At 34.8% G+C, this 21,176-nt stretch overlaps 1 protein-coding gene and 1 long non-coding RNA gene across 3 annotated transcripts in view; one reads left to right on the top strand and one right to left on the bottom strand.

Annotated features, from left to right (window-relative positions):
* Window positions 1–21,176, top strand: part of LOC127962235 (basement membrane-specific heparan sulfate proteoglycan core protein-like) — an 87,521-nt gene that overhangs the window by 2,574 nt on the left and 63,771 nt on the right. Inside the window, exons 2-6 of one of the 2 annotated variants that reach the window (XM_052561776.1) lie at window positions 5,768–5,856; window positions 6,478–6,513; window positions 6,647–6,919; window positions 8,978–9,304; window positions 10,066–10,413. In XM_052561776.1, coding sequence (XP_052417736.1) covers window position 5,856; window positions 6,478–6,513; window positions 6,647–6,919; window positions 8,978–9,304; window positions 10,066–10,413 — 985 coding nt within the window. In that variant the 5' untranslated portion in view covers window positions 5,768–5,855. The remainder of the gene's footprint in view (window positions 1–5,767; window positions 5,857–6,477; window positions 6,514–6,646; window positions 6,920–8,977; window positions 9,305–10,065; window positions 10,414–21,176) is intronic. The other variant, XM_052561775.1, reaches the window with a different exon arrangement.
* The window catches only part of LOC127962297 (uncharacterized), a 315,639-nt gene that overhangs the window by 231,082 nt on the left and 63,381 nt on the right, over window positions 1–21,176 (bottom strand). The window lies entirely within an intron of this gene.

The raw sequence follows: 21,176 nt of genomic DNA, 5'->3' as shown, positions 1-21,176 counted from the left end.
TGAGGGACATGGAACACTTTAACCTGCAGTTACAAATGAATGAATTATGTTTTGATATTTTAAACAGAAAACATTGAAAACTGATGTTTGAAAAAAATTAAATTAAATAAAATGAAAAGGTACCTTAAATATGAAATTAAGTCACTGTTAATAAGTGAGTCATTGTGATTGAACCGAATCATTTAAAGGGTTGATTCATTCAGGAACGAAACACTTTCATGTTGCTCAGAGACGCAAAACACTGGCTGGGTTTGGAATGATGAACAAAAACAGGGAATATGTTGTCTAAAACGTAAGTCTCTTGATATTAACTTCTTGTTTATTGAACTGTTGCATAAAAGAAATATCACATTTGTAATTATGCTGACTTGGAGAAAAACATCACTCTTCACGTGATAGTAACTATATTAAATTTTATCAATTATATAGACCTATGAATTTTCTGCCCCATATCTTGAAAAATTTGATAATTGTACATTTCCAGAGACAGAACGCACTACAAATGTGTTTGCGCACCAGTCACGTGATGTATGCGCTCACTCTGTTTTGTTTGGACAGTGGAGGGCAGCTCTGGTGGCGCCAATATGCAATCTTTTATGGTGGCTGCAGCCGGTGTGCAAGGTTTTTTTTTTCATTTCTTAAACAATTGTGAATGTACATTCTGCATTTAAATGAATAGTACCCACTGCAAATCATCCTAGGGGTGGCCACAGGGGTGGCCAGAGTTTATACAGTGGTGGCCGTGGCCAACCCTTGGGGGCGCCCTTGGCTAAGAGAGTTACTTTGTCAAATGTTCCACCATTCGTAAGTGACGAAATTTTGACACAAGCTTTATCTCCGATTAAAAAGATCCCAATCAATTGTGGATCACCTCTGTTAAAACACATTGTTTCGTTCAGGCGATTAGCGTATATGATTATTCAGGATAATGTCGAGCTAGACATGACGCTAAATTTTCGAATTGACAATTTTGAATATGTCAGCCCCCCCCCCCCACACACAAAAAAAGGGGTCTCCCTTCATCTCCATTCCATCGCTTTTCTGCGGCACTGAGGACAGCAACTTTTATCGCTTTCCTCAGCTCAGTGATGAAGCGGACAATTTGCTGAATTTAAAATAAGCTGCTTTGTTTTGCTTTACATTTCATATTATCAATACTCTCTGTGTCTATCTTGAATGAATAACGTCCGCCAATGTCATTCATTTCATTGGATCACTTGCTGGTGACGATGCAGAGTCCACACGTGGGGTAGAAGCCGCTGATTGGCTGAGAAGCTTTCACTCAAATCTTTCCTCGGGGTTCTTATTGGATGAACCGCTAGAATGAAAATCACTCACTACTCTTTCAAAAGCAAAGCAAATAAAGTGCTTTAGAGAATAGTTCGGTGATATTGCAAGAAGCATGTGTGACGTAGGGTCAATTCAGGTAGAGTGGGACATCAGGTTGAGTGGGACACTTAAGCTTTTGGGTACTGTAAAGGGTTAATTTTGTAAGCCACTCACAATAATTGTTACTGTGTTGTAGCTGAATGTCTATTGGATATGAAATAAAGGTTGTGATTGATGTGACATCACAGATGTGGTCCAGTTGTTATTTTTCAAATTGCTTGACTACTGGGACCTCACGGTAAGTCACCCGGCATGTGTAAATCTATTTCAGAATAATAAGGTTGATAATTCTGTCACTTATGATGTAACAATAAAACTTTTGCTTTTACATACATTTATACTGTCTGTGTATTAAAGATTAATAACAATTAGCATCTAACTGTATAAAATATTTGTGAAAATTTGATTCACAGCACTGTACCACTCAACCTGACAGTGTTAGGTTGAGTGGGACAGTGCATTTCAGGTTGAGTGGGACAGTTTTAGGGCTAATGCTAGCAAACACAGTGCAGCCATTTCATGAACAAAAAGATAACATTTTAAAGTTAAACATAATAATAATGTGTCTGAATATAAATTTTTTATAAAAAAATTATTTTTCAATATACACAAGATGGCACCCATACAGAGAGGAGAGGGAGAGCGAGAGAGAGAGAGAGAGAGAGAGAGAGAGAGAGAAGGAGTGACAGGGCAATACAGAAAAGGAAAAGACAGCAAAGTAGGAAAGGAAGAAAACTAAACCAGTGAAGTGAAGAGAGAATGGCAGGGGCTATTGAAGAATATGAGCAGGAGGTGACTGAAGGACACAAACCAAAATTAAAGCAGGCCAAAGCAGACAAGAAGAAACCAAAAACAACCAAAGTGCCTAAGCCTGCTGGTGTCCGCCCCCAAAAAGCTGCCGTTCCTCCCCTGCAACAGTTCAGGGAAGTGACCCCTATACTGGTTGTAAGAGGGTCTATGGGGATGCAAGTGACCCAAAGGCCAATGAGGAATGGGTGGCTTGCTGCCACTGCCAACGGTGGTATCATGAGTCCTGCGGAGAGCTCAACGGACTTATGGATGACTTCATCTGTCTTGGATGTGTTCACTGAAGTTGTTAAAAGGTGGTAAAAGGATGTAGGCTTAATGAAAGTTCCATTCATTGAATGTATAGTGAAGTTTACAATGTTACAATTTTTGCATTAGTTCCAGAAATGCATTTTAAAAAAATCCTTCCAAGTATTAATTAAAGGTCTCTGTTGTTGTATTTTGCACCTCATAATGCGCCACACATTTTCAATGCATATATTCTGGTTTTATTAACGTTTTACACAACTTCCCAATATCATTGGAATTGGGGTTGTATTTTGCTCATTTTAACCATAAAATAGTGTCCCACTTTCCCTAACAAAGTGTCCCACTCAACCTGATTGCTTCCAGTTTGCTGAAGAGGGTGTCAGATGGTGTTTAAAGATGAAGAGTTTGTTAATAAATACATAAATTGGGAAAATTTCACCATAGTGGCCTTCATTACAATCTATTTAAACAAAACACATATAATATTAATACACTCTAACTGATTTAGGTTGTTTAAAATGCAATTTACCAAAAAGTGTCCCACTTTACCTGACTTCACTCTATTGTGTGGAGAAAGAGCATTTTTTTCAAAATGGCTCTTAAAGGAAGATGATAAGAAAAAAAAAATGATGGCAAAATAAGTAAAACGAGTGAAGTTCAAGACGATGTGGATCAGGATACAGAAAGTGATGGTGGGTCTTCTGACTCTAGTATGACACTTTCTCAGGGGGAGTTCATTGGTCTGGATTACGGACTTGATGATATTAAGTTATTCCTTAGATCAACAAAAAATAAAAGAGTGTGTACGTGCAGGAATATTTTCCTGATGTCAAACAGTTCGTTGGAAAAAAAAACAAGAAGCCTAATGCCAAAGAGTTGCTTTACTAACAAAGAAGTCTAAAGACATAAGAAAATTGTGAGGAATCTCAATACTGCTATAAACAACGATGTCTGTTCATTTTAAAAGTAGACTGGCTGATGTTTTCTTTTTTGCTATTTTGGTGTTTTTTCTTTTTTTATGAGTGAAGTTCATGTAGATACTTTGAATGTTAACGGTGCAAGAGAATCTACAAAAGAGCTGCAATATATGAAGTAATTAAACAGAAAGATATTGATGTTGTTTTGTTACAAGAAACTGAGCACAACGCCCCTCCCCCGCGCAGGCACTCTCCGTCTTCAGTTCTGTCTCTGCTCTCTCCTCGCATCAAAATCACCTGATCCTAAAGGTCGGAAGACCGAATCCATGTTTCACGTGGTGCATTCTGAAAATATTCTTGCTGAATTACCGCTGGGTGTGAATTGCAGTCAAAAAAAAAAAAAAAGTTGCCTTATCTTCTCTTACAACGTGTGACAAGCATTCCGCACATGCAGCTGAAATAACTATAAATAAAACATACACACAAAAAAATCTATCCAGTTATGAAATGTTTTGTGTGTGTGTGTTGACAAATCTTTCGCGATCTCAGGATTCCCACACAATACGTCCGCTAAAGTCAGATTCACAACCTATAACTCCTTTGGGCCGATTCATTATAATGAATGGTTAAAGCAATTGTTCTGCCCATCAGTGTCTGAATCTGTGTGTAACAAATCATTACTTCTTAGAAGAACGTACACATCTGAAGTGAGAAAGTAAGTCTGCTTACCCCATTTAGCAAGAGTTTTTAGTAAAATTTAGCCTTAATAATCCACAGTGTGTATAGGCCTATGACAATGTGTAGTAAACTACCGATAAAATCATTTAGTTTAAAGTTCGACTGGAGTGAGATGAAACTAGATCAAATCACAAAGCATGCTGTTGCTAGCTAGCTGCTAATTTTATTACATTTTATATGGTAAAAAATTACACCATTACACCTTTTAACGCTACGTTTTAAATACAATTTTTTAAATGCTACTTTTTAATTGATATGATTATACTAAAATAATTATAAGGTCTATTAGAAAAGGATATTATCTTTCTAAACTATGAAAGCCAGTTATGAAAAATAACAGCTTTTTTTTTTTTTTTTTGCAAAGAGGGCAAGAAAGGATGACAGTGATCGTTTTTTCATGACTAAATAGGATACGAAGAAATCACAAACTGTTTCTTTGTATTTATTTTACATTTAGCATATATTGGGCTGGACAGATTTTAATCACCATCTTAGTATTTTCAATAAATGTTATATAACACCAGTAAGTTTTACAGATTATAGTATGGTGCACTGTAAGCTTATTTTAAGCTCAATAAAACCAAAAAGTGCATACTAATTTGTTAAATTATAATTAGTTTTAATGAATAATTTAAGTATTTCTGGGAAACTCACAGAACAAAGAAGTCTTCTTTTTATTCACTGCAACAGTGGTGGGATGTTAGTAAGATAAAAATAAGACTATTGACTATTGGATTGCGCTCCGAAGATGGAGTGTTATTGTCGGATCGTGCTGATATTTGGGGAAGGGCAGTACAGTTATATCAAAATCTGTATAGGAGTGAGCTCAAGTCAGAGTGTTGTGTGAAAAACATTTTCCTTGACAGCCTACCAAAGGTGTCAGAGGAGGTAAAACACACCAGGTTTATGTATAGTCTCAGTTGGTTATGTCTAAAATGAAAGTAAATAACTGAAAGAAACAGATGTATGTCTGTATTTTAGATGTGTGCAGGTCTTAAAGGGACAGTACTGAACATGGTGCCACTGTAATTAAAGGGATAGTTCACCCTAAAATTTAGATTCTGCCATTGTTTATTCAATCACAAACGTAAAATATATTATTATTTTTTTTTTATTTTATTTTTTTTCTTGTGCTGAACACAAAAGAATATATTTTGAAGAAGCTGATAACCCAACAGTTGCTGGTCCACATTGAATTTGACAGTAAGAGGGGAAAACACTCTGGAAATCACTGTGAACCAGAAACTGTTTGGTTTTCAATCTTCTTCAAAATAGTGTTTATGTTTAGCAGAAGGAAACTCATTCAGGTTTCTTCGGCTAAATACTATTGTACTTGAAAATAAAACACTGTTTTATTTTTGTGTTTTATGTGTATTTGTAATGTGTATCTTTGTTTTTGTTTGGTTTGTTTTTATGACATATATTTTTATCCTATCCCATATTGGCCTAAATATCCATACTTTTTCATATTCTGTTACCTTAATGTAACGAGTTTTGTCTTTATTATTGGGATACTAGTTTGACTCTGATGCTCAAACAGCTTGCAAAATAGAAAAACCAACATGACAAACATGATCATGAAAAAAAAGCACTTTACGGGTCCGTGATGCTGATATGGTAGATATGCTAAAATATGCTTTTGGTAAATACATATATTTTATTTACAGAAGACAATCATGTGACTAGCCTCACGAGCAGCGTGTTCCTTTGTGTTAAAACTCATGGATTCAGACGGTGATTTATTCACAGATCAGAAGTGAGTTGTGATCATATGAACCAGTGTCGTGTTAATATATTTTTATAAACGTCCACATGAGAAACATTTATCGTCTGAATCTGTCTATAGTTACTGGGAAGAAAACTGCATGATTCTACATTTGATATATTTTCAACAGCATCTTTCATGAATTACCAAAAGTGAGCAAATAAACAGGTGAAGCAAACAGAGGAAACAATACACAATTAATTTTGACATGTATGGTTATACAAATAGTAAAACAAAAATACAAAGACAGAAAAACAATTATAAAAACACAACACACAATGAAAAGCTAAACAGACAGCGTTACAGAAACAGACGTCACACTGGTGGATGAGAATACACTCATGTGTTGTATGTTGTGAATCTCAGAGGTTGAAAGTGCTTCTCTGGGCAGCAGTGAATCATCAGTGAATCGACTCTCGTATCGGTTCATGAGTCCTGTGACGTCATTGTGTGTGTTGATGTTAAATGATGGAGAATCTCCAGCATCAGTTCTTATGATGAGCTTCAAAACACAGAAAAACACTTTCAGTTCAAACTCTAGACATGTTTCAGTGATCTGCATTGTGTTGAATGAATGGAAATGCTTCATATCTGTGTTTCTTCTGTTTTTAGTGCTGATGTCCTTCATCCACGCTGGACTCACTCAAGGTACTGTGCTGGAAATTTAACAAATCTGAATAGTTTTCTAGTTCTTTGATGTTTCATGAGGAGGTTTTGAGTTCATAACAGTGATTGATACAATGATAATGATCAATATTTACTCATATGTTTATTAATACAGAGACACCAAAAGCTGTATTGAAGGTGACTCCAGATGAGAGTGTGTTCAGCAGAGAGACAGTCACTATCACATGTGACATACAGGGAGCAGGACACATTCAGTGGACATACAGCTGGTTTAAAAATGGAAACACATTCTATCCACACACAACAACAGCAGCAGAGATCAGTTTCACAGCTGAGTGGTCTTCCAGTGGTGAATACAGCTGTAGAGGAGAGAGATCAGACTCACAGATATCATACATCAGTGCTGCTGTTACACTGACTGTATCAGGTGAGTGTTCAGATTCACATCTGTTTAATCATCATTTAACATCAATAGATTTTGCTCCAGGATGAATAAATTTAGCGATATAACCCTGACTGATTTAATTGAACTGAATGTATGTAGAAAATGATTTGCTAAAATAATAACATTAACAGCAACTCTGAAATAACAGAACACAGTATATCTATCAGTCAGATTCATGTTTTTACTGTAACCCTGTGCACTTTCTTTCAGAAATAATAGAATCATCATGTAGGAATATGTTATACATTGCCAAGTATAAATAAATATTTTATGAATAGTGCAATTAACATTCATCTGAAAAAAGAAAAATAATAAACTCACCCTGAATAAGCCTAGGGATTTCTTCACACACACACACACACATGTTTGTTTTTGTGTAAAGTGTGTTCATCCCATAGGTGTAATGGTTTTTATTCTGTACAAACTGTATATTCTATGGCCCTACATCAACCCTAATGCTCACAGGAAACTTTGTGCATTTTTACTTTCTCAAAAAAACTCATTCTGTATGATTTATAAGTGTTTTGAAAAATGGGGACATGGGTTATGTCCTCATAAGTCACCCTCTCCTTGTAATACCTGTGTCATACCCATGACATTATACAGAGTTGTGTCCTGATATGTCACAAAAACATGCCCACACACACACACACACACACACACACACACCTGCCTCGTCCATCAGCTCTCAGGTCTGGAGAACATCAGTCTGGTTCAGATCGAGATAATCATCAGCACGTGTTAGTCAGGAAAACTAAATAAAGACAGTTTCATTCTCAAAAACTATGAACACAACTCCAGTAAACAAGGTTTACCATCACTGCATTACAAAAGAGAGCAGTTTACCAGTTAAATGGTATTAAAATGGTACACAATTATTGTTTTTACTGTATAAAAAAAAAAAAAAGCCTTAGTGATAGGAAGTGATTCCTTTCACAATTATTCCAACACTGAGGATTCATCATTTAGCATGATGTGCTTTGTGTGGTGAATTCTAAAACCATACCAGTCAAACTAATAATAATAATAATAATAATAATAATAATAATAATAATAATAATAATAATACATTTACATTAAAAGTAAGAACATTTAAAAACAACATAACACTTTACAGTAAGATTTCATTTGTTACACTACACCAGTTAACATGAATGAATGAATAAACAACATTTATTAATCTTAGTAATGTTTTAATTAAACATTTTTTTAATTAAAAGTTCATCTATTAACATCAGTTAAATGCAACTAATATGAGCAAACAAGTGAACGAATACTTAATAACTGTTCACAATATATGACTTATTGTTAGTTCATGTTAATTAATGCATTAACTAATGAGACCTAATTGTATAAAAACAAGCCTGTTAAAATTTTCAAAAGTTGTTTGTTTGTTTATATTGATTATTTACAAAGCCTTTTTTAATGTCTTGTTTGTACAGATATTTTTTTCTTAATTGGCTGCAAAATTAGGACATGATTGGTCATCTGAATGACTTATATAAATATATAAAAATCCAAAATTGTAAACAATTTGTAAAAGTAAACAGTGAAAAGAGGGACTAAAATGTTGCTCATATATGAGAAAACTATCACAAACCTCTAATTAAAATATAATATCTAGTAACGCTTGAGGTAACATGAGGTAGAAAAATAGTCATAAAATAATAAATGACATAGTCTGAGACGGCACAATACGATTTCTTGTAATTTTAAGGGTGTCTTAATTTCATGGATATTTTAAATATGTGGATTAAATGTACTTTATTTTTATTGTTTTTATTATTATTCCAAGTGGAAAAGTCACTGATTTCGTGGAATGACTCGTTTAATTAAGGATGAATCTAAACTCTGCAGAGCTGCAGCTCCTGGTTAAAATGAACTGAATGTAATAAACTGAGAAATCCAGCATCCGTCACTAAACAGAAGTCTGTCGTTTCACTGGATGTGTGCATGGATCAAATGTTCAGTTCTGTGAAACATTTACAGTTTGAGGGAAAGAGGTGTTTGAGTCACTATGTTTTCTGTCTTTCTTCACAGATTCATCCAGATCTTCACTGACTGTGACTCCAGACAGAACTGTATTCACTGGAGAGACAGTCAATCTGAAGTGTGTGATTGAGACTCGCAGTTACATTGACTTGGAATGGATATGGAGAATTGACCAAACATCTAACTGGAGATATGAGTGGTATAAAGACACATACAGCAGTGTAATATCACAGACGTCTGGTCGTTACACTGTAAACAGAGAAACTCTCACTATCAGAGGAGTAATTACATCTGATCAGGGTCAGTACTGGTGTAGAGGACGGATAAGATCAGTCTCATCACAATCAAGCTCTACTGTTTTTCTCTCAGTGAAAGGTGAGTTGAATATCACTGTCCTGCACATGTATGATCACACATCCAATCAAAAGACTTTCTCATTCTCAGATGTTACATTCACACCAATCATAAATATGATTGTTCCACTTCATTTGAGAGTTTGATTATTTCTCTTTTAACTTGTTAAAGAGATGTTCACACAGGAGCTGTGCTTGTGTTCACAACAGACGCAACAATGAACTGTTTACAGGAATCTCAAAATGTATTTTAAATCTGAAGTATGAAGCGTCATCTTAAAAACACAACACTCATGACACTATATCACAACAGCTAAAGACTTGTGTGTGTGGTGTGTGTCTGATGTGTGTGAGCAGAGACCTGAACATCATACTATTTCTGTGTAAATATACAGCTTTTACTGGTTTTGATGGTTCAATGAAGAACCTTTAACATGCATGATATCTTTCTATTAACAAAAGGATCTTTAGATGATTAAAATCAGAGAAGGTAAGAAAAACTGTACTGAAAAAGTGTACTTAAGTACAAGTACTGTTACACTGCTGAAATAATACTCAGTTACAAGTAAAAGTACTGGTGTGAAAACAATTTACTATATCTAAAATTCTCAGAAGAACTTGCCTGAAAACATTTAGTTAACAGAAGCAAAAATAATAATAATAATAAATTAAAATAAAAAAACACAGAGAGGCCATTTCCATCATCAGTGTCGCACAAACACAGGAACTCAGACGATCAGATCATGTTTCTGACTGAAAGAGCTCTGTCTTCTTTCTTCCCAGATTCCCCCGGATCTTCACTGACTGTGACTCCAGACAGTCCTGTATTCACTGGAGAGACAGTCAATCTGACCTGTGTGATTGAGTCTCACAGTAACTGGAGACGGAGAAATGGACTGACATATGACTGGAGATATGACTGGACCAATTACAAGACATCTAACTGGAGATATGAGTGGTATAAAGACACAGACAGTGTAATGTTACAGACGTCTGATGGTTACACTGTAAACAGAGACACTCTCACTATCAGAGGAGTAACTACATCTGATCAGGGTCAGTACTGGTGTAGAGGACGGATAAGATCAGTCTCATCACAGTCAAGCTCTACTGTTTTTCTCTCAGTGAAAGGTGAGTTGAATATCACTGTCCTGCACATGTATGGTCACACATCCAATCAAAAGACTTTCTCATTCTCAGATGTTACATTCACACCAATCATAAATATGATTGTTACACTTCATTTGAGGGTTTGATTATTTCTCTTTTACCTTATTAAAGAGATGTTCACACAGAAGCTGTTCTTGTGTTCACAACAGATGCAACAATGAACTGGTTACAGGAATCTCAAAATGTATTTTAAATCTGAAGTATGAAGCGTCATCTTAAAAACACAACACTCATGACACTATACCCACTGAGCAAAAGTACGTCGAAATGACGTCTTTGTCGGACGTTGAAATGACGTCCCCCGAAGAGCCAGAATGAAAGTTTTTATGACGTCTTTTGGACGTCCAATATCGACGTACAGAGGTTAAAATTGAGTTCAGATTTCTAGACAAAATAAACACTCTTAGGCTGCATTCAATTAAATCTCATGTTTATTTCCATGCAATTTATATTTCTACTTGTAAATAAACTTAAAGAAACAGTGTGTTCACACACACACACACACACACACACACACACAAAAAACATAAAAATAAAATACATTTCACTCATTATACAGTGGATAACAAATAACAACAAACAATTTAGTTTAGTTGGGTCCACACATTATGTTCACCTGATGGAGCTTCACTTTTTAAGCTTTTTCATTTTTTATTTAAACTGCAATTAGCATAAAATTCTTAAATATGGTATTCTTTATTCATGCAATAGTCAAGTGTTTGTGTGCCTAAATATTATCTGCATGCACTATAATAATAATAATAATAATAATAATAATAATAATAATAATAATAATAAACACAATATACTACAATGCAAGGGTTTTCGATCTGGGGTTCAGGACCAAAGCAAATGGGTCCACAAAATATTTTATACCATATCTTTCAGACTCCAAGATCATGTTTCTGACTGAAAGAGCTCTGTCTTCTTTCTTCCCAGATTTCCCCAGATCTTCACTGACTGTGACTCCAGACAGTCCTGTATTCACTGGAGAGACAGTCAATCTGAAGTGTGTGATTGAGACTCACAGTGACTGGAGACGGAGAAATGGACTGACATATGATAGGAGATATGACTGGACCAATTACAAGACATCTAACTGGAGATATGAGTGGTATAAAGACGGTGTGATGTTACAGACGTCTGATGGTTACACTGTAAACAGAGACACTCTCACTATCAGAGGAGTAATTACATCTGATCAGGGTCAGTACTGGTGTAGAGGACACAGAGATCAGAGACCAAACTCATCACAGGACAGTAACAGAATACATCTGTCTGTTAATGGTGAGTAAATACTGTGATAAATACTTGCCTGTTTAAAATGACAATATACTCATAAAACACTGGGTTCCCTGAGAAAGTATCTGAAAGTCTTTAGGAGTGTAATGTGTCTCAATAATGTGTTTGTGTCTCTGTTTGTCAGGTTCAGGTCAGATTTCTGTCTTCAGCATCCTCAGTTTTCTTCTTGCAGCTTGTCCGTATCTGCTGTCGACAGTCGTGCTGCTGTTCAAATGTTACAGAGCGAGAGGTAACACTTCTGTCTGATCCGTCTCTCTCCATCTCACTCACTTTTACCAATGATTCACATTCACTGACAGACAGCCCTTTACTCTTCATCTTTATATGTTATAAATCAGTATTCACAACAGATGATGCTCATTCATAAGCAGTAGCTGTAGTAGAAGCAAAACAGAAAGTGTGACACTGAATTGTGAAAGTGAATGCTGTGTGTGTGTGTGTGTGTGTGTGTGTGTGTCTCACAGTTACATCTACTGAAGACCAAAGCCAGTACGCTGTAACAGAAGAACAAACTTCAACCTGATTTCATCTTCAAACCGCGTGCAGAGTCTCAGGATCCTGGAGTCTCAGACTGAAGGAAACTCACAAGACTAACACACACACATTCACACTCTCACACACGCAGACAATTAGTGTTTCTGATTCTCCTGGGCAGGGGCGTAGATTACGTGGAGGACGTGTCCCCCCCACTTTTAATATCATGGAACCTCGTCCCCCGCACTTTTTCGGTCAAGTTTTTCTCATAGAGGTTTTCAAGAGCTGGTGTGAATAAACATAGATTTAAACTCAAAGAGACGGGATAGTCTGCATATGATTTGATATTCAATTCGGACCCAGAATACAGCGAGATGGACATCACAGAGCGCAAACTCTCCTGCAGTGTGCGTTTCATTAAATTCATACTCGAAGCCAGAGGGCGCTCTCGCGCAGAAAGTCATTTCAGGAAGATCCTAATATGGGCAAAAGCGTCCAGCTATCGCTGTATTAAAACAGTTTTTACACAGAAAAAAAGCCCAGAAACTTTTGCAAACACGAAGACATTAAACATACGATTGCAACAATATATGGTTTTTCAAGTAATCTCCTGCAGGTGATAAATAAAGGATGAACAATTTAGTACCTATTGACATAGCTTTTATTACAGATTAGAAACTATTCTGCCTTATTATGTGATAAAAAAAAAATAGTTTGTAGTATATAAAAAAAAACATTATTATTTGTTATTGTCTAGCAGTTATAGATTTCTAAGCCAATTAAAATCTAGAAATTAGAGAAAAAGTAAAGTTGCCTATAGTATCCACTACCAGTCAACAGTTTTTGAACAGTAAATAAGTCTCTTCTGTTCACCAAGCCTGCATTTATTTGATCCAAAGTAAAGCAAAACTGAAAAATTGTGAAATATTTTTACTAACCTATTTAAATTAACTGTTTTCTATTTGGATATATTTCAAAATGTAATTTATTGAGATTTCAAAGCTGAATTTTTAGTATCATTACTCCAGTCACACGATCCTTCAGAAATAACTCTGATATTCTGATTTGCTTCTCAAAAAAAAAAAAAAAAAACAACACATTATGATAATGAAACCAGCGGAGTAGATTTTTTTTTTTTTTTTTTTCAGGTTTCTTTGATCAATAGAAAGTTCAGAAGAACAGCATTTATTTTGAAATAGAAATCTTTTGAAAAATTATTACTTTATCATCACTTTTGATCAATTCAAAGTGAAGTGAAGTGACATTCAGCCAAGTATGGTGACCCATACTCAGAATTTGTGCTCTGCATTTAACCCATCCACACACACACACACACACACACACAGTGAACACACACCCGGAGCAGTGGTCATCATTTATGCTGCGGTGCCCGGGGAGCAGTGGTGTTGCTGGCCTGAGACTCGAACCCACAAAAGAGTCCTTGCTAAATATAAGTGTTAATTTCATTAATATATTTTCCAAAAAACAGAAATGATATTGACTCTAAGCTTTTGAATGATATAGTGTATTATGTTGAAAAAGCTTTTTATTTCACATAAATGCTGATCTTTGGATCCTTATATTTATCAAAGAATACTGAAAAAAACCTCATGTTTTAAATATTGATAATCAGCAAATCGGCATATATGAATGATTTCTGAAGGATGTGACACTGAAGACTGGAGTAAAAATGCTGAAAATACAGCTTTGATCACACAAATAAATTACATTTTAAAATATATTCAATAAGGGAAATTTTTTTAATTTAAATATAAAAATATTTCACAATATTACTGTTTTTGCTGTACTTTGGATCAAATAAATGCAGGCTTGGTGAGCAGAAGAGACTTCTTTAAAAACAAAATATCTTACAGTTCAAAAACTGTTGATTGGTAGGCTATATAGATTACAGAAATGTTTATGTTTATGTATATATATATAATTTCTGTCCCCGTCACTTCTGAAAAGATGGTTACGCCCCTGCTCCTGGGGTCTCATGTATACAACTTTACATAGATTTCATCCTAAATGTTATCATTTAGCATATGATTTCATATTATTTATATTGTATTATTATAGTTTTATTTTTATATTATATTTAATATTTTTATATTATGTTATCATATGATTTTATCCTAGATATCATCCTAAATTAGGAAACAAACACAACTTTTAAATAAAATCAATCCATTTTACTGCAGTTGATCAGTTCTTCTACAGACCCACGGATGAGAAATGTTCAAACTAATGGCATTTCAGCCCAGAGATGATTTATTCAGTTTTAACCTGATTGTCAATAAAAGCTGAGACAGAGACATCAATAATATCTGATATATGAACATTTTACTGAATGTGAGGAACTGGTTCATTATGACACTTTAAGTGAACAGACCTCCAGAGATAAGACGGAGCAGACTTTGTTTCAGATAAAACTAACAACAGTTATGTGATGTCAAATTACATCTTCACATGTTTTTAATTGATGATGCTTTTTTGTGTGCTTTTTTATTTTTATTTTTATTAATAATAACCTTCTATATGTCTTCTGTCATCTGATTTGTGTCATACTTTTTTTAACAAATAAAAGGTATTTATACATTTACTGGATTGAAATAACTTTACCTGTTTATCTAAACATGATTATATTCATTTTCTCAGTAATTATTGTATTGTATTGCATTACATGTGTTGAAACTAAAGAGCTGTAATATAAAGTATTAAATATCATCTTACTAAGACATTGAGAGACAGAGTGACTGATATTTATATCATTTTATGTAAGTTTCTGTTAGACTGTTATAAAGATCTCTTTGTCTATTTATTATCATTATTATTAGTACTTTATTTCACTGTATACAAATATATAGACTCTGTATGCTGTGTACTTCTATTATTTGTGTTAAATGTTCATTTAAATGTTGCAATATTTGTTGTTTTTTACCAAGCCAATAAAGCTTCTTCTTTCTTATAACTGTGTCTTTATTCACTGCTCTGGGCTGTGTAATTTATAATGAGAGAACAGTTATAAAATTTTAAAGAGAAAATTAAGTGTTGTCCTTTTAACCCTATAAACCTGGATCATATTCAATAAATGAATTTCCAAGGACCCTGAATTATCAAGATGAATAAAACTTTACATGATCAAAATCATTAGACAAATTGTGTTAGAATATATATTGAATAATGATACAACAGTGTTGTGAGGAACATTTATTTGTTCATCTTGCCATCATTGTAGTTAATGTCCTGAATAGCATACTGTTATAAAAACCACATTAATTTACATATTGGCTATATAAATAATAAAGTGCACCAAGTGCAGCTATTTTTGCTCAGTTTTGGTTTCTGAATACAAATGAGCTGTTTTCCTCCATATTCTCATTATATCATGACATGGGCAATAAACGACTGGAGTATCAATAACTAAACAAAAAACATGATTTTTTCTTTCGTTTTTGTCTTTTAAATGTTATTTAAGGTTAAAAAGCTGCATGATTTTCTGACTTAATGAATTACTTCAAGCTTTACACGGCTTATAACAAGTTAGTATTTTATAATATAATAAAAATAACTTTAAGAACAGTACTTTTGACACAAAATATATGAAGCCGTTTTGTTGGTTTGATATACACCATAGCGAATACAAAAATATGAACAGCTATTTGAAATCATGTAAAACCTCTCTGACTTCTTCTTTTGTTTGTTCCATTAATGAGACCCAGTTTCAGAGTGAATCTACATTTTCATTCAGTCTCCTTCACTCATTACATCATGCTGCTTCATGTTGGGTTTGTTCATAAAAAGTGTGAACCTCCAGGCAGTGTTGACAAATTTAACTGGTTGATAAAAATATGTCACATCAGTGAGTGTGTGTGTGTGTGTGTGTGTGTGTGTGTGTGTGTGTGTTTTGGAGAGCATGCGTGATTCACAGTGGGATGAAACAACGGCATATACAAAAGTTTAGCGATCGATTCAAAGTGGGCATCAGCTGAAAGCATGTTGTTGTGATGACATCACATGACGCGTGTAGACCCAAATTATGTGGAAAATCTGCAGCAGTTTAGAAAAATTGCAGGCTCTGAATTATGCACTTTGTTTGATTTTGCAATAAAATCTCAAAATCTTGGAGAGACTGAAGTATGTATGAAATATACGACCTATGTCTTACCTATTGCCTAAAATTAAGTTGCAATTAATATATGGTAGATTGCAACAAAAGAATGAATAAGCTTAAGCATTCTAGTTAAATTTAGTTAAATTAATGTAGTATTTCTGCTGCAGGCTACACTTCAGAAAACTCTGTAGGGTTGTCTTGTTCTGCAGATCATTATACTCACCATTCCAGGAATGTCTCGAAGTCTAGGATATTCTCTGTTGATTTCCTCAATAGTTTCTGTTCCAGAAGTCAGAATCCATGCAGCTCTATGAGGCGATGTACGTTTCATGAACTCCTCAACTTGACTGTGAGCGTTTCTGTTGTTCTTTAGCCACTCAATCATTGTGTTAATGTCATTCAAAGACAACTCAGACTCTGTTAATGTCAAAACATTCAAATGAGAGAGACGTAGAGCACAAAGAAAACAGAGACATTCAGAATGTTCACGGTTGGAATAGTCAAGGATCTTGGTTGATTACTACTGTGCCAACTTATTTTATCCCCTAAAAGTGTACTCTTTATGTGACTGTTACCATATACTGTCTGTTTCTGTTTTCAGCACTGATAATAAATCAGTATATTAGAATGGTTTCTGACACACTACACCAGGGCTATTCAAATCTTGCCCTGGAGAGTCAGTGTACTGCAGAGTTTAGCTCCATCTCTGATCAAACACACCTACCTGTGATTTTCTAATGATCCCAGAGACATTGATTAACAGGCTCAGGTGTGTTTGATCAGGGTTGGAGCTGAACTCTGCAGTGCACTGACCCTCCAGGGCAAGATATGAATAGCCCTGCACTACAATATTAACTTAAAATACCTTATTTTACTGGTGATAATACTGACATGCCTAAAATATATTTGCTGAAATACATAAATATATACAGTGGTGGCCAAAATGATTAGAACACTAGTATTTTCAGGAGCTTAAAATGGTTTTAAGTCATTTACTTCTATCTTTTACTGTAGTGTGTCTGTAGGAAATTTCAGTTCACATTTTAAAACATTTATTTTGTCATTAATTGTAATAATCTAGTGTGATTTTTCCCTGACGACAGCCAGTGCCCCACACAGAGATCTGATCACCATCAGTCTGTCTGGAGTTACATGAAGAAACAAACTGAGACAGACTCGATCCAGAAGAACTGATGCTTCAAGAGACCTCCTGCAAAGCTACAGTACTGTTAAAAGTGTTAAGCACTTGTGTAGCTGCTCTAAAATGAGGATGTTGTCAATAATAATGTGATAAATAGATTTTTTTCTCAATTCTATTAACTAAATTAAATCAACATTTGGTGTGAGCATCCTTTGAGTTTAAAGCAGTTTTAGCCCTAGGTGAACTTGTGCTTTGTTTTTCAGGGACATCTGTTTCTGGAAGCATCTTGAAGACGTTGTTCTCCAGAGTCCTTCTGATTGAGTCTGTCTCAGTTTGTTCTGTTTTTTTCATATCATTCCAAACAGACTGATGAAGATCAGATCTCTGTGTGGAGCACTGGCTGTCATCAGACAGAAATCTCACTGATTATTACAATTAATGACAAAATTCATGTTTTGAAAACTGGTATTTCCTACTTCCACACTACAGCAAAAGATAGAAATATCTGACTTGAAACCATTTTAGCTGCTGAAAATACTAGTCTTTTAATAAATCTGGCCACCACAAGATTTTTTTAAAGAAGTTTCTAATGATCATCAAAGCTGAATTTATTTGATCAACAACAAAAAAAAAGTAATATTGTGAAATATTATCACAATTTTAAATAACGGGTTAAATATAAATGTTAAAATATAAAATGTTATATATAATTTATTCCTGTCAAAGCTGAATTTTCATTAGCCATTACCCCAGTCTTTAGTGTCACATGATCCTTCAGAATCATTATCATATGCTGGTTTAGTATCAGAAGCTGGGCTGCTTAATATTGTTCTGGAACATGTAATACTTTCTAAAGGATTCATCCCAAACTCTAACCTGGCAGTGGAAAACTTGTTTGAGAAGAGGAATTGTGAGATGAATGTGGCTGCCTGTACTGTCTCTGTCTGTGTGGCGCTCTAAGACGTTTCCTCGTGTTGTGCAGTCTTTCTGTGTTTCGCAGTCAGCTGTTGGGCTTTACAAAGAAACAAACATATGAACATTCATATAGACCTAATTTGTGTAGTTTTATTTATTTAAGAAAATGTGTCAAGTGATTATACTTTAATGCTTCTACTCACTTTAACCCAAATCTCTCCATCAAATGAGAAACCAACAACCACACCATCTGACGTCGCTCTTTGAGGCTTAGGTGTCTGTCCCTTTCTAAGGATGTTATTTCTCGTATATCCTGTAAAAATAATGTAGAATGTATAGACAAACAAACATTGTCTAGACTTGTTGGTGTTGATTGTTTGCATATTTTTTTCTCCGTTTGGGCCTCAAAATAAAATTTGTTTAATTTTTAACTTTGTATATTTAATATATCAAAGCATAATCTTGTAATTTTAGGCATAACCAGGTAAAAAATGCTGCCTTTTTACAAATAAATAATAAATAATTAACTTGTCATGACCACAAATGTATGTGATCTAGAGAAAATATATAGAAAACATTACATTACGAACATAAATATCATGAATCAACACTATTAGAAATGATATATGTGTCAGTATGAAACGAGAACATCAGCATCTTGACATTATGTTTGTCTCAGAGTCAGATGAGGGTTTCTGCTGTCAAACAGAGAGAGTCACTCACAGCTGGATTGAGCAGAAGAGAAAACTGTATTCAGAATAAACTGTTAAACATGAAAACTGGAGGAGATGGACAGTGAAGAAAAAGAGAGAGAGAAAGCTATTTTATAGATAACATGGGTGGCTCTTAAAGTCCCCATGAAATCAAAATTTAAGTTTTTTTTAGCTTTTATTATTAGTATGTTATCCTCAAGGTTATGAATCAACTTGTGTGTTTCAAATCAGAGACAAAATTCACATTTAGGAGATATAAGTATTCAAAACTCACAGTCTCTCACTTCCACTAACATCACATCACACTTGATCTTCTCATCAAATCTTCTGTCCAATCAAACGCTCTCTAGAGTCCGAAGCTCCCGCCCCCTGCACTATAAATAGATGCTGAAGCTGCAGCTGTGATCGGTCACTTGTTTACAGAATTAGTATTTTCTGTACGGTGAATGGAAGTACACTATATAGGGGACAGGAAACGATTCACATGATCACTTGTGCTTCTTTCCTCTTTTACCTTTACCTTTAAATTTTATCAAAATTATTCAAAGTTAAATGAATAAACTACAGACAGTGCCATGCCATGTGGAAATGATGGCACAGCGTTGATCACGACAAACAGTGAATCTGTAGTCAGAGGTCATGACCACCATATATATATATATAACAATTAACATTATTGTCTATGATAATAGTTTGGTATAGTCAGGACATGGTCTCCCATGTACACTTAGCTAGATTATTATTACAATAGACAGGCTCAAAAAAAATTGAGGTTGGTTGAAACAGATGTTAATTCACTCTGATTGTATTGTTCATATCTCAGGAGATCAAAGTGTCTGAGGTTCTTCCAACCTTATAAATATGAAATCATTACGTGTCTGAATTATTATCAGTTGTTTATGTTTGTAGAGATTTGATAACCATAAACATTAGAGATGGGCAGGTGAAGAATTGTTACGCTTTTGAGCAGGGTTGCCAGAAATAAAACAAGAAAACCAATGCAATCTTTACTCAAAACTAGTCCAATCAGGTTTCGAGGGGGTCTCGTGTTAGAAATCACATGCAAAGGGGTAAAATACACCATTTTGCTGCTGTCACACTTGCTAAAATAAGCATTCCAGGAGATAAATATGATGTTATTGGAGTCCCTTCAAACCTGCGGACATGAAAAACAACCCAGCAACAGTGTAGCCCAACGCTGCTTTTGTGGCTTTCTCCTGATTGTACCGAAAAAAAACAAACAAAAAAAAACATTCAAAGCCACAAAGACAGACCAGTGACATCGTGTGGTCAGCTGCAGTTATAGCAGCCACTTTCAAATGATTTCACACATCTCGTTGATTCCAGTTTCGACACAAAAGCAATACTCAGAGAAAGCAGCTGTCTTCATTCTGAGAATCATTGTCCCCACATGAAAGTGTTTCTGTCACGATGAAGCAGGGAGGGAACACAAAGCATTTCACGCATGCTTATAACGAATTAAACCAAAGATTTGAATCAGTCACCTCGCTTCAGGTGTTTCACTGTGACGTATGAACTCAAACCTCATCAGTCACATGATCACGGAGATTTATACACCCCTCGATACTGTCAAACGTCCCATCTCTACTAAAAATGTAAACATCCCTCAGCGTTCACAGTCAAAGTGAGTTCTGCAGATGTTTCTGTCAGTTTTGTGGTTTATAGATGTAACTTGTAATGGAAGTCACAGCATTGTGTGGTTGTTTCTATACAGTGGGCCTCATCTTTCTGAGGCCATAGGTAGTAAAAAAAAAAAAAAAAAACATGACGATATGTTGTTATTTGTGCATTGATAACTTTAGAAGCTGCTTATTTCATTCTATTCTTTAATTATAAATAGGATGGACGGTTAACACCAATATAGTTGTGTGCACAACCATAAACCCTGTGTCTGTGTGCTCAAAATGTAAATGACGGAAGTTCACAGGTGTTACATTTAATACAGTCTGTGCTGCAACAACAACCATCCCAACATCCTTTCTCTTTTATTTATTTATTTATTTTTTAAACTTGCAACATTATGGAGATAGAGAATTTGATCACT

Source organism: Carassius gibelio, chromosome B7 (assembly GCF_023724105.1).
Source record: "Carassius gibelio isolate Cgi1373 ecotype wild population from Czech Republic chromosome B7, carGib1.2-hapl.c, whole genome shotgun sequence".
Lineage (NCBI taxonomy): Eukaryota > Metazoa > Chordata > Actinopteri > Cypriniformes > Cyprinidae > Carassius > Carassius gibelio.
Note: the sequence above shows the minus strand (reverse complement) of the source record. Positions and strands in the feature narration are given on the sequence as shown.